The 12,759-nt window shown below is 45.7% G+C and overlaps 1 protein-coding gene across 1 annotated transcript in view; it reads right to left on the reverse strand.

Annotated features, from left to right (window-relative positions):
* KIF11 (kinesin family member 11) overlaps positions 1-12,699 on the reverse strand; it is a 32,486-nt gene extending 19,787 nt beyond the window's left edge. Inside the window, exons 1-7 of the mRNA XM_048859577.2 lie at positions 12,361-12,699; positions 11,931-12,033; positions 1,495-1,627; positions 1,273-1,370; positions 1,114-1,192; positions 523-708; positions 315-439 (exon numbers count right to left, since the gene is read on the reverse strand). Coding sequence (XP_048715534.1) covers positions 315-439; positions 523-708; positions 1,114-1,192; positions 1,273-1,370; positions 1,495-1,627; positions 11,931-12,013 — 704 coding nt within the window. The 5' untranslated portion in view covers positions 12,014-12,033; positions 12,361-12,699. The remainder of the gene's footprint in view (positions 1-314; positions 440-522; positions 709-1,113; positions 1,193-1,272; positions 1,371-1,494; positions 1,628-11,930; positions 12,034-12,360) is intronic.
* Between the last annotated feature and the right edge of the window lie 60 nt (positions 12,700-12,759).

Below are 12,759 nucleotides of genomic sequence, written 5' to 3' on the forward strand. Positions count from 1 at the left end.
CTCGTCTAGAAACAGCCCCCCAAAAAGAGCTGCTTCCAGGCATATGACCCCGCAGGCATTTTGTCTGCCTGTGTCTACCAAAAGCAGAATGCTTCCAGGTGTGCCTGTGTTGTGCTGTACTCTCCAAATTTTGCAGGATGATAGAGGCGTGACTTACAAAGCCACAGTAGAGCCCTAATCTTGAGAGCCTAAACTAATATGGGGACCACAAGCTCAAGCAGGGTTCAGTGTAATTTCAAAATCTTTGACTGTTTTGGTCACACCAGGTTTGTTACATCAAAAATATTAAATCTTATAAGAGGAAAGTTTTGTACCTAGAGTATGCATTCATGTAAGTAGCTGCAGTTGTTCTTTTCGCTGCTCCTCTTTCCAAAATCTGATACACTTCATCCTTGTTGTGCACAGTTATTTCTTCCAATCCTTTGATAATCACACCCCTCTGTCAAGACGGGATTTTATGTTACACATCTTTATTTAGTCATTCCAAGAGCCCCACTTAAGTTTTAGAATTCAGATTTGTACCTTGTTACGGGGATCATCAAACATTTGCAGTCTTTCCCCTACATCAGGGGACGGATTCAAAAGATCAAAAAGCTCCTCGTTGTAGATTTCCAACAGGGAGACTTTCACAGAAAATTCCGTACCATTGTCTGAAAGTTTTTCAAATATTTGATGCAGTGTACGGGGGATTATACCAGCAAGTGGATCCTATAATTAAAGCACAGATGAGTTTATTAAATACCAGTGCCAAGAAAAGACCAAAGGGACGGTGGGAATAAAGAGGAGAATTAAGTTTAGGGAAATCAACATAACTTGTTTTAAAGATTAGAGTCTGACACAAATAGACCATTTTTCATAGGATAATTTTCAGAGCTTGCAGATAGGTTTGAAACAAAATCAGGTTTATCTAAGAGAATATTTATAATTTTAAAAAAAGATGGTTAATGGTAAACTCTTAATGTTAGAGTAGGTGAGTGTGAAATGAGAGCTTTAGAGTACTTGCAAAAGACCAATTCCAACCAAATTTTCATTAGCTACAGCTAAGTCTTCTACAATATACTTGCATTGAATTACAATTCAGCTAACGAGGTTTTAATAGGAGGTCAGATTTACCTCTTCCCATGTATATTCTTCATTAGGTGATCTCTCCCCTTCCATTGTGAAGGTTTTTCCTGTACCAGTTTGGCCATAACTGTGTGGCAGAATTTGAAGATTAAAAGTATATACTTGAAACTGAAGTTACATGTTAAGAAAGTAGTTTGGGGCACTTACGCAAACACGGTACAGTTGTATCCCATAATAACTTCATCCAAAATAGGACAGACAACATTCCGGTACACCTCAATTTGTTTTGCTTGAGCTCCGAAGACCTGTTGAGGCAAAGTCAGTAGATCACATTTAGCTACACTCTGATGTGTTTCACCAGCTGAGGTTAGCACATATTTCAATTCCATGACTGATTATTTAGAAATCAGTGACTCAACGAACAGTTACCATATCAAACGTGTAAGTCTTCCTTGCTGTTTTATCAGTTACTCCTCCAGTACGGACGCTAACTTCCTTTCTTGCATGGTCACAATCTACAACAGCATGGGCGTTTGCTTTGCGCTCCGACACATTAAAGGGCCTAAAAGACAAGATTTAAGAATACATTTCTCTCATCGGCAAGGATATGAATCAGGTTTGGCTAAGTGGTGCTTGTATTTTGGTTTAAAAATCCAAAAGCAGCATAGTGCTTATGCAGTATAAACCACAAAATGTATTTGCTTAATCTAGGGGAAGTTTCCTCCATTTATCTTCAAACCACGAAATAGTGCATTTGATGGATATTTGGCATGTTTGCAGCTATTCTGCTGTTTGTGCATGCATTTTCAACAAGTTTATTGCCTCTAGAACACAGGAGACACACATACAATAACGAATGTGAACTAAAAAGTGCAGTTTTATTTAGACATGTCAGTTTATCTAACAATATGCCAAATTATGTTTCACTAAGGGTTAAATATACTGCATAATTCTTATTGTAAACACCTTTATAAGAAAATCCTGAATGTAGCGTGATCCACCATGGATCCCTAGCAATACATCTAGTCAGTCATTGTGACTTCTCAACAGTGGCCATCCTCCAGAGTTTGAAGAAAAAGCCCAACCTCCTACAAAGCACGTGCCCAAATGTATAGTGTTCTGACATGGAGCTGTGAGGGAAAGGATTTCTTCTTCAACAGGTTATACCCTAAAGTACGCATTTTTATTAACCTTGTGAACAGCCCTTCACCGAGAGCAAAGACCAGGAAATAATTAGGTTAGCTAAAAAGGCAATGGAAGAAGCTGTCCAACATGGTTATACAGTAGCTAAACTTCTACTGAAGTTGGTTTGATATGGGGGATGGATTAAGTTTCTCATTGGACTGATTGCTTGCATACAATTGAGAAAAGAGGGACTCAACTTCATCCCACGTTGATGGCCTTTGAGGCAAAGAATATCTTACCCAATTTAAGGCACCATGTAAATTTACAATGCTTATAGAATAGAGCAGTAGATATCACCAGAACCATTTTAATGCTGATACATTATTTCCATTATGAAGACCTACTCACAAGCACTTAACTCTGTGTGTGTATGTTGTTTTTAAAGCAAAAGAGCTTTCCAGATATTAAAGGGCAGGGTGGAGAGAAGAAGTTTAAGGGATTTTGGGGAAGTTTGATAGAAATATGATTTGTCATTTAATGAGTTGCTGTCTTCAAAGGACAGAAGCTACTAGAGAGTCCTGGAATGGAGTTCAGTCCAAGGGACTAGTTTGTTATAGGGATGTCCAGAACTGTGGGAATAACCCTGATACTATACTTATGGAGTCCAGGTAACGCATATTTGCAACTAAAATATATACTGATGTTTAGCGAGAAGAAGGCAGAACAGAATTTTTGTCTGTCTGTTGTGTGAGTGCTTGCTGTGTGCCTGCTTATTTGAAGTTTACAGTGTGGTCTCTTTTGGGGGCTGAGTGCTGAGCCAAGCAGCCTGCTAGCTAGACAGAGAGTTTACTAATGAGGTTCTAGCCTCCTATCCTTGGATCCCTAGTCCCTTGACAAGGGGGCATGGCTAATTCAGGGAGAACAGTAGTTTAAAAACCAGCTCCTAAGCAACCAGAGAAGCTAACGAACAGCAGCAGCAAACATGGTAGTTTTGAGTGGGAGCATGACAGACAGCATGAGAGCCATGTACACCTAACAGACAGACTCTGACTTTAGGCCAATAATGCCCCCAAAAAACAATTAACAAAACCAAACCCCTGCAAGAGTAAAAATAATGCAGGCAGAAGTCCAGCAGCAGAGTGGGGGCTATCCAGTTTTTGCACTGAATTCAGCATGTAAGATTAGCTGGCTTGTGGGCAGGTGGCATATGTATTCCTTTGGAGCAAGAAACTCATGCCCCTCAGAGACAGAGTATGGGCTCTTGAGACCAGAATAGCTGAACTGGAGGAGCTAAGGGAGCTAGAGGTACATAGATGAGACTTTCAGGGACACAGTAGAGCAGTCCCACCCCTGGTGTGAAAGCCTGGGTGCTGTTGGAGAATGAACATCTCAGGGAAGTCAAACATCAAGCTGGAGCAAAGGGAAATAATCCCATAGTTGGGACCTTCCTTCCAGATGTCATGGTATCCTCTTGCAGTGATGAGAGGGAACCCCATTTATTAGGAAGAGACCGGCAATAGTAATGGAGGATTAAATTATTAGAAATATAAATAGCTGGGTTTGTGAAGACCAAAAAACCACATGGTGAATTGCTAGTCAGGTGCAAAGGTTGGAAACCTCTCAAGACATCTAGATAGATGTATGTGCAATGCTGGGGAGGAGCCAGTGGTCATGGTACATGTAGGTACCAGAGACATAGCAAATGGTGGGAGAGAGGTCTGAGTGGCCAAATTTAAGATGCTAGTTAAAAGGTTGAGGTCCATGGCCTCCATGGGAACATTCTCTGAAATGCTTCCACTTCTGTATGCAGGGCCAGTTAAGACAGGCAGAACTGCAGGGTCTCAACGCATGGGAGAGATAATGGTTTGGGAGGAGGGATATAGGTGATTAGGAACTAGAGAACTTTTTGGGAAAGGAGGCGCTCCATCTAAACCAAAATGAACCAGACTGTTGGCATGCAAAAATTAAGAGGTCAGAGGAATTTTTAAACTGAGGGATGGGGAAAGCAGAGAGGTGCAGAGGAACACACAGTTCAGACTGTGATAAGCTATTACCAGCAGGACAGTGGGGTGGGAGGAGGTATTGTTTCATATTCTCTGTGTATATATAAAGTCTGTTGCAGTTTCCACGGTATGCATCCGATGAAGTGAGCTGTAGCTCACGAAAGCTCATGCTCAAATAAATTGGTTAGTCTCTAAGGTGCCACAAGTACTCCAGTTCAGACTGAGACATCCCTTAGTGGAGGATTTATTAAAAGGGATACTCTATTTCCCAAGAGAAGAGGATAGAAGGTGATAAAGTGCCACTGGGAACTGAAAAAGAAACAGTCAAATGAAAGAGTCCCATTCAGTCACCACAAAGACAAAACTAAATACTAAGAATTTTTACAATCATTTGTACACAAATTCCAGAAATCTAAATGTTAAGATGGGCAACCTGAAGTGACTGGTCTTAAATGAGGATATAGATATAATAGGCATCACAGAAACTTGGTGGAACAACAATAATCAATGGGACACAGTAATACCAGGGTACGAAAGACATAGAAATAACAGAGTAGGCTGTACTAAGAACATAAGAATACACAAGAACAGGGGTTGGCAACCATTGAGAAGTGGCGTGCTAAGTCTTTATTAATTTAAGGTTTCATGTGCCAGTAATAAATTTTACATTTACAAGCCCACCCTCTGCCCCCAACAGAACCCCAGACTAGCAGTAGGCTGAGCGGTCCTGGCCGCCACCCCGCTCATCCCACTGTGGGCTGGATGGACGGAACCCCGAGCCGGTGGCCAGGACCCTGACTGGTAGCAGAATGCCACTAAAAATCAGCTCGTGTGCTGCAGGTTGCTGACCCCTGCATAAGAACATAAGAATGGCCATACTGGGTCAGACCAAAGGTTCACCCAGCCCAGTATCCTGTCTGCCAACAGTGGCCAATGCCAGGTGCCCCATAGGGAGTGAACCTAACAAATAATGATCAAGTGATCTCTCTCCTGCCATCCATCTCCACCCTCTGACAAACAGAGGCTAGGGACAGCATGGAGGTGGAGGCGTGGCACTATATGTAAAAGAAAACAGTCAAATATAGTAAAAACCCTAAATGAATCAAACTGTACCATAGAATCTACATAGAAAGAAACCCCATGCTTGAATAATAAGAGTATGGGAGCAGGAACATACTACCGACCACATGATCAGGATGACGACAGTGACTGTGAAATGCTCAGGGAGATAAGGGAAGCTACCAAAAATCTGAAAACATAGTAATAATAAGGGATTTCAACTATCCCCATATTGACTGGGCACATGTCACCTCAGAACAGGATGCAGAGATAAAGTTTCTAGACACCATTAATGACTGCTTATTGGAGTAGCTAGTCCTGGAACCCACAAGGGGAGAGGCAATTCTTGATTTAGTCCTCAGTGGCACACAGGATCTGATCCAAGAGATGAATATAGCTGAACTGCTAAACATTAGTGATCATAATGTAATTAAAATTTAAAATTCTTGTGTGGGAGTTGGGAGTGAGGGGGAATACCAAAAATGCTACAGTGGTGGGTTTCTAACTACAAAAAGGAGAACTACACAAAAATTAGGAAGCTAGTTAAATGGAAATTAAAAGGAACAGTCACAAGAGTGAAATGCTTGCAAGCTGCATGGACATTACTTAAAAATACCATAAATACAGGATCAAACTAAATGCATACCCCTAATAAAAACAAACAATAAGATGACCAAAAAATGCCACCATGGCTAAACAAAAGCAATAGCAAAAAGACATCCTTTAAAAATTAAATCCTATTGGAAACAGAAATGAGCATAAACTCCAGCAAGCCACATGTAAAAGTATAATTACAAAGGCCAAAAAAGAATTTGAAGAGCAAGTAGCAGGACACAGAAACTAACAATTTTATTTTTTAAATTATTTATTAAAAAAAGGGAAGCCTACCAAACAATCAGTGGAGCCACTGGACACTCAAGTTGCTAAAGGAGGACTCACAGAAGGCCTGGCCTTTGTGGAGAAGTTAAATTAATTCTTTGTATCAATCTTCACTGCAGAGGACATGAGGGAGATTCCCACACCTGAGACATTCTTTTTAGGTGAAAAATCTGAGGAACTATCCCAGATTGAGTTGTCAGTGGAAGAGGTTTTGGAACAAATTGGTAAATTAAGCAGCAGTCTGTCACCATGACCAGATCGTATTCACCCAGGAGTTCTGAGGGAATTCAAATATGAAATTGCAGACTACTAACTGTGGTATGTAAACTGCTACTTAAAAATCAATCTCTGTACCAGAAGACAGCTAACGTAACATCAATTTTTTAAAAAAGGCTCCAGAGACGATCCTGACAAATAGAGGCTGGATAAGCCTAATTTCAGTATCAGGTAAATTGGCTGAAACTGTAGTAAAGAATTATCAGACACACAGATGAAGAAAACATGTCGAGGAAGAGCGAACACTGCTTTTGTAAAGGGAAATCTTGCTTCACCAATCTATTTGAATTATTTGAGGGAGTCAAACACGTAGACCAGTGAAGTTTGAGAACCCCTGATGTAGACAATGGTAATCCAGTGGATATAGTGTCCTTTGACTTTCAGAAAGCCATCAATAAGGTCCTACATCAAAGGCTCTTAAGCAAAATAAGTAGTCATGGGATAAGAGGGAAGTATCTCTCATGGATCAGTAACTGGTTAAAAAACAGCAAACAAAAGGGTAAGAATAAACTGTCAGTTTTCACAATGGGAGAGAGGTATATTGCAAAGTCCCCCAAAAATCTATACTGTCCTGTTCAACATATTCATAAGTGATCCGGAAAAAGGGGTGAACTGTGAGGTGGCAAAATTTGTAGATGGTACAAAATTACTCAAGATAGTTAAGTCCAAAGTTGACTCCAAAGAGTTACAAAAGAACCTCACTAAACTAGGAAATTAGCAACAAAATGGCAGATGAAATTCAGTGTTGATGTGCAAAGTAATGCACACTGGAAAACATAATCCCAGCTATTCATACAAAATGATGGCGTCTAAATTAGTTGTTACTACTTGATTGACATATGACCATTATATATTATTGTTGCTACCATTGTTATACAATTGCAATAAATCTAGTACAAAGTAGCTCATGTAAAATGTCAATGGAAAAGTTATGATTTGCCAAGTATGTTTATCCTGTCTAGATCCCGGTTTCATCACTGTGTCTGAAGTAATGAATATTGACTATATAGATCTATATCCCAGATGTGTTTGTTCCTGGGGTAACACCCACCAGGTGAAGCCAGACAGCTTTGTGATAATGGCCCATCAAGGGCAATGGACTCTCACACTGCACCACAGAAGAAACTTGTCCCACCAGCAAGTCTTCCTGTAATCTACACTGCCGCTTTACAGGCTGCAACTTTCTCGCTCAGGGGGATCCCAGAGCTGGTGCCACAACTAAATAGCCACGTTAAAGCGCTGCCACGGCAGCACTTTAATGGGTCTTCACTACCAACGTTAAAGTGCTGTTTGGATAACTTTTAGAAAGACGTTTGCAAACCGAGAGTTGGAGGGTGCGAGCTCTGGGGTGGGGCCAGGGATGAGGGGTTTGGGGTGCAGACTGCTTGGGGCTGCAGTGGGGAGAGAGGACTTCCCCCATCCCTCTCTCGCCACAGCAGCTCCAAGGCTGGGGCAGGAGGAGAGGCGCCTTTCGCCGACTGCGGCAGCTCCGAGGGAACTTAGTCCATCACTGCTTCAAACCTGACACACCAACTTTGCAATGACTGTAACCCTCCCCTTCTTTATAAATAAAGCTTTAGATTTTAGTTACTTATTCCTGAGGGCATTCTGCACCAAAAAATTAAAAATTATGCGCACAATATTTTAAAATTCTCCAAAATTCTGCAAGTTTTATTTGTCAATAAATAAACACAGATGCTCCAGCATGGCAGTGGGGAGCACAGGCCACTGGCTGCACGAAGGTGGGAGATCACCCGGCAGCCTCCCCACCCCTGGGAAATAGACTGAGCAGTGAGGTTACATGTGACCCTGACACAGCACAAGGCCTGGCCAAGAAACACCCTGGGGCCCTGCCCCTCTGTGCCAGGTTCACCAGGTGTGGGGCAGGCAGGCTCAACTAGGCAGGATCCAAGTGTGAAAGGGCTGTGTGGGGGGAACCAGGTGTGGGGTGAGAGGGACAATCTGGGGGCAGGCAGCTCAGTGTGTGTGTGGGGGGTGTCTAGGTGTGTGAGGGGGGATCTGGATGCATGGAGGCTTGTTGGAGGGTTCTAGGTGCAGGGGCAATGGGACTCTGCAGAGGCTTCCAGGTGAAGGTGGTTGGGGCTCAGCGAAGGGGTCTGGGTTTGAAGGTGTCAGTGGGGGAGTCTGGGTGTTGGGGTAGTAGGGCTTGGTGGGGTAGGGAGTCTGGTTGCTACTAGCTGGGGGGGGGGTCAGTGGATGTGGGGGCTCAGAGTGGTGCAGAGAGGTGGGGCTCATCAGGTTGGGGGGGTTGAGTGCAAAGAGCTCAGTGGGGGGTGGTCTAGGTGCAGGACTGGGGGCCGGAGGCAGGGGGTCTGGATGCATTTGGTTGAGGTTCAATGGGTTGGGGTTCGAGTATGGAGAGCTGGGGGGTTCTGGGTGTACGGAGTGAGGCTTGGCCGGGATGTCTGGGTATGCGAGGTCCAGATGCTCCCCATACAATGACCCCTGCCCCCGTAGCCGAGAAGTGATGGGGGCAGGAAGCAGGGGAGGATGCTGAGCTTCCTGTAGCTGGGGGAGGTTTCTGAGGGTGGGTCTGACACAGCCCCAGCCACTCCTTGTAGGGGAAGAGGAAGTCCCAACCTCTCCCGCCTCCAACCCAGCCAGGACTAGCAGCTGACCCCGGCTCAGGGTAGGAGCCACTGGCTGGGGTGTCCCCAGCCCCACAGTGATTTACCTCTCCCATCAGCTGCTCCGGGTGCCTGAAACTATGTACCCGTGCTGCTAGGGTGTGGTGTGACTGCTCTTGCAGCTTGCCTTTGCTTCCCTGTCAGAATGTCATTTATCTGGGGGGGCGGGGGGGGGGGAGAGGGGAGGAAGGAGGAAATCTGCAGGGGAAATGAATTCTGTGCACGTGCAGAATTCCCCCAGGAGTAGTTACTAGACTATTGACAACAGAGCAATTATTGGACAAGATCTGAGTTATATACTGACCTGGCTATGTGGCTGATCTCTTGAGATCAGAAGGACCCTTTGTTTGATTAAATTGGTTTTCAATAACCACTCATCATAAAGCCTAGTGTCTACATGAGGAAATAAGTGCTGGAATGCCTAAGGAGACTGCATCTTTGATGTCATGTGAATCAGTGTAGTGAGACGTGCAGAATGAACTTTGTCTCACATTTCCTCCATATTGCTGCACATAACAAAATTCATGTGGGGGGGGGGGGCCTGAGGGGTTCGCAGTGTGGGAGGGGGCTAAGGTCTGGGGAGAGGGTTGGGGTGCAGGCTCCGGGGTGGAGCTGGGGAGCTCAGGGCTGAGACAGAGAGTTAGGGTGCCAGGAGGGAGGCGGGACACTCCGGATGGGGATGCAGGCTCTGAGGTGGGGCCGGGGATAAGGGGTTTGGGCAGGCTGCCCTGGGGCTATGATGGGGAGAGAGGACACCCCCAAGCTCTCTCACAGCAGGTCTAGGGCTAGGGGAGAGGAATCTCTCCCGCCGCAGCCCTGAGCGCCTGCATGGTGCTTAATAGGCTGCTGAGCGGTTGCACAGCTTAGAGAGAACTTAGGACAGAACTTAACTTTTGTTACTGGCTTGGTATAGCTAATGGTAGAATAACCACCAGTTTGGGGTGAGCCTGCGCTATTTTTCAGCACTTTGTCCTGTATCTGGTATTCTCAGCTGTGACCCACAGAGGCACGGGGACACTACTCAAGAAAGAGATCTTGGAGTTATCTTGGATAGTTCTGTGAAGACATCCACTCAATGTGCAGCGGCAGTCAAAAAAGCTAACAATGTTAGGAACCATTAGGAAAGGGATAGATGATAATCATAATAATAAAAAAATATCAATGCCACTACATAAATCCATGGTATGCCCAGACCTTGAATACTGCATGCATTTCTGGTGGCCCAATCTCAAAAAAGATATACTAGAATTGGAAAAGGTACAGAGAAGGGCAACAAAAATTAATAGGGGTATGGAACAGCTTCCGTATGAGGAGAGGTTAAAGAGACTGACTGTTCAGCTTGGAAAAGATATGACTGAGGGGGATGACAATAGAGACTATAAAATCATGAATGGTGTGGAGAAAGTGAAGTGTTTTTTACCTCTTCACATAACACAAGAACCAGGGTCACCCAATGAAATTAATAGGCAGCAGGTGTAAAACAAACCTAAGGAAATACTTCTTCACACAATGCACAACCTGTGGAACTTGTTGCCAGGTGACGTCATGAAGTCCAAAAGAGTAAATGGGTTAAAAAAAAATTACACCCAGGGAGTGGGGTCCAGCTGTCCCCACTTCTCGGGCACCCCCTACCTGCTCCTTGCTGGGAGCCAGGCAGCTGTGTCAATTTCCCAGCTCCAGAGCTGGGAAATTGACAAGACACCCACCATTCCCAGCCCAGAGCACTGGTGGAAGACAACCAGGCCTCTAGACCTGGTTCCCAGTGGAGTTGACAGCTAACCACCAATGTAACACAGGGTCTACAGACATTGCATCAGCCTAACTATACTGACATAAACCCTACACCTCTTGTTGAGGTGGTTTTATTATGTCGGCATAGCAAGGTAGTTACATCATGTGGAGGAGCATTTCAGTGTGTACACCTCCACAGTTTTGTTGACAAAAGCGGACATTTGTTGACAAAACTGTGTAGTGTAGATAAGGCTTAAGACATATTCCAAATCTGGAGAGCAGTCACAAACTGGTTCTCCAGAGACAAAAGGCTAGCAAATGGGCCATCACCTGGTTAAGTGGCCATTCTTTGGCAGGAAAGAGGTTAAGGGCGGAAAAATCTACATCTTGACAATGAAACAGGGTGGGGTTCCCATCCACAAAGACTTTCTGTCTCCTGAACCCCTCCTGGAGAGCGCTCTCAAAGAAGAGAGGAAAATTACAAGAAAGGAGAGTTTAAAAAAACTGTACTACAATGCTGTCATATATAAGGGAACTAACTGTTAGGCTGATGTTAAGTTGTCCAATTAGTCTTACTTTAACATAGTTCAGGCATTTATTTTCTTTGAAGGGAGAAACATAATTTGGTAAGTTTCAGAGTAGCAGCCCTGTTAGTCTGTATTCCCAAAAGAAAAGGAGGACTCGTGGCACCTTAGAGACTAACAAATTTATTTGAGCATAAGCTTCCGATGAAGTGAGCTGTAGCCCTGGAAAGCTTATGCTCAAATAAATTTGTTAGCCTCTAAGGTGCCACAAGTCCTCCTTTTCTTTTTGATAATTTGGTAAGATATGCATTTGCAAGTCTGAAGCTCACCATGCTTTGCAAACATATCACGCCTGGGCCAAGGAGATGTCCCAGATTTGAACTTCTGAGAAAGTACTTAAACATAGGGGCTTTAGTTAAAATGTCCCCATAGCTATAACTACCTCACCATTAAATCGTCCCTTCTAATGCTTTACACAGTTCTGACCACAGGAATCTTTGGCAGCCTCCTCACCAGGCCCGTCTGGATGCCGTCCAGCACTCGTCATTTGCCCGTGGCTGTAACGGAGAAGCACCCACCGCCCAGGAGGAGCGGTCACGGGGCGCACCGGACCCGCTTACCTGCATCTCATAACCACCTGGATATTCTTGCCTTTCTCCTCTTTCTTAGCGCCGCCCTGGGAGCTCACGGCCGCCGTCGCCATGGTCTCTGGGCGCGGGGAGCCTGCGGAGGAGAAGGAAGCGGTGAGTGCAGACTGGCTGCTCCCCGGTGCGCGGACGGGACAACAGACAGCGCCCCAGCCCGGCCCCCGAGCGCTCTACAGCCCTGCCCCGACAGCCCGGGCGGGGGAGCATCATTCCCCCCCGCGGGGCACCGAGCGGCGCCGTGTCCCGCTCACACAGGGGACCCGGCGCTGAGCACAGCGGCAGCCGGCCACGGAGAGGGAGCATCGCCCAGCAAAGGAGCCCCGAGCTCAGGAGGGGTTTCTGGGAAAGGGGGAACCGGCCGGCCCGGAGCCCCCCCACCCGCGATTAGCGCGCAGGCACTCACCCTGGCCCACCGTCGCCACCCGCCGAGCTGCTCCGGCCGCTTCCCGTCACTATGCGCCTAGCCAAGGGCGCCCCTTCCCCTCGACAACTTTGAACCGCGCGCCAGCGCCTCCGCAGCCAATCAACGGACAGCCGCGCGGCTCGTGGTGCAGCATGGGACTTATTTTAAATTTCGGGAACTCGGGGGCAGGGTGATACTTTAATTGACGTCACATAGGCGCGCAGACGGCGCACGCGTCGGCCGTGAGCGTGCCGGAGTCGAACACCAGGTCGCTTACGTCCCACGAAGCAATGGGTGCTGGGAATGGTGGTCCCCCTCCCCGAAGCACTGCATGCTGGGAGTGGTAGTGTCTGCCTGCAAGCGGTCACTTGGTTCCGAGAAGTGACGTGTTGCGCTGCG

This window comes from Caretta caretta, chromosome 7 (genome assembly GCF_965140235.1).
Source record: "Caretta caretta isolate rCarCar2 chromosome 7, rCarCar1.hap1, whole genome shotgun sequence".
In the NCBI taxonomy this organism is placed as follows: Eukaryota; Metazoa; Chordata; order Testudines; family Cheloniidae; genus Caretta; species Caretta caretta.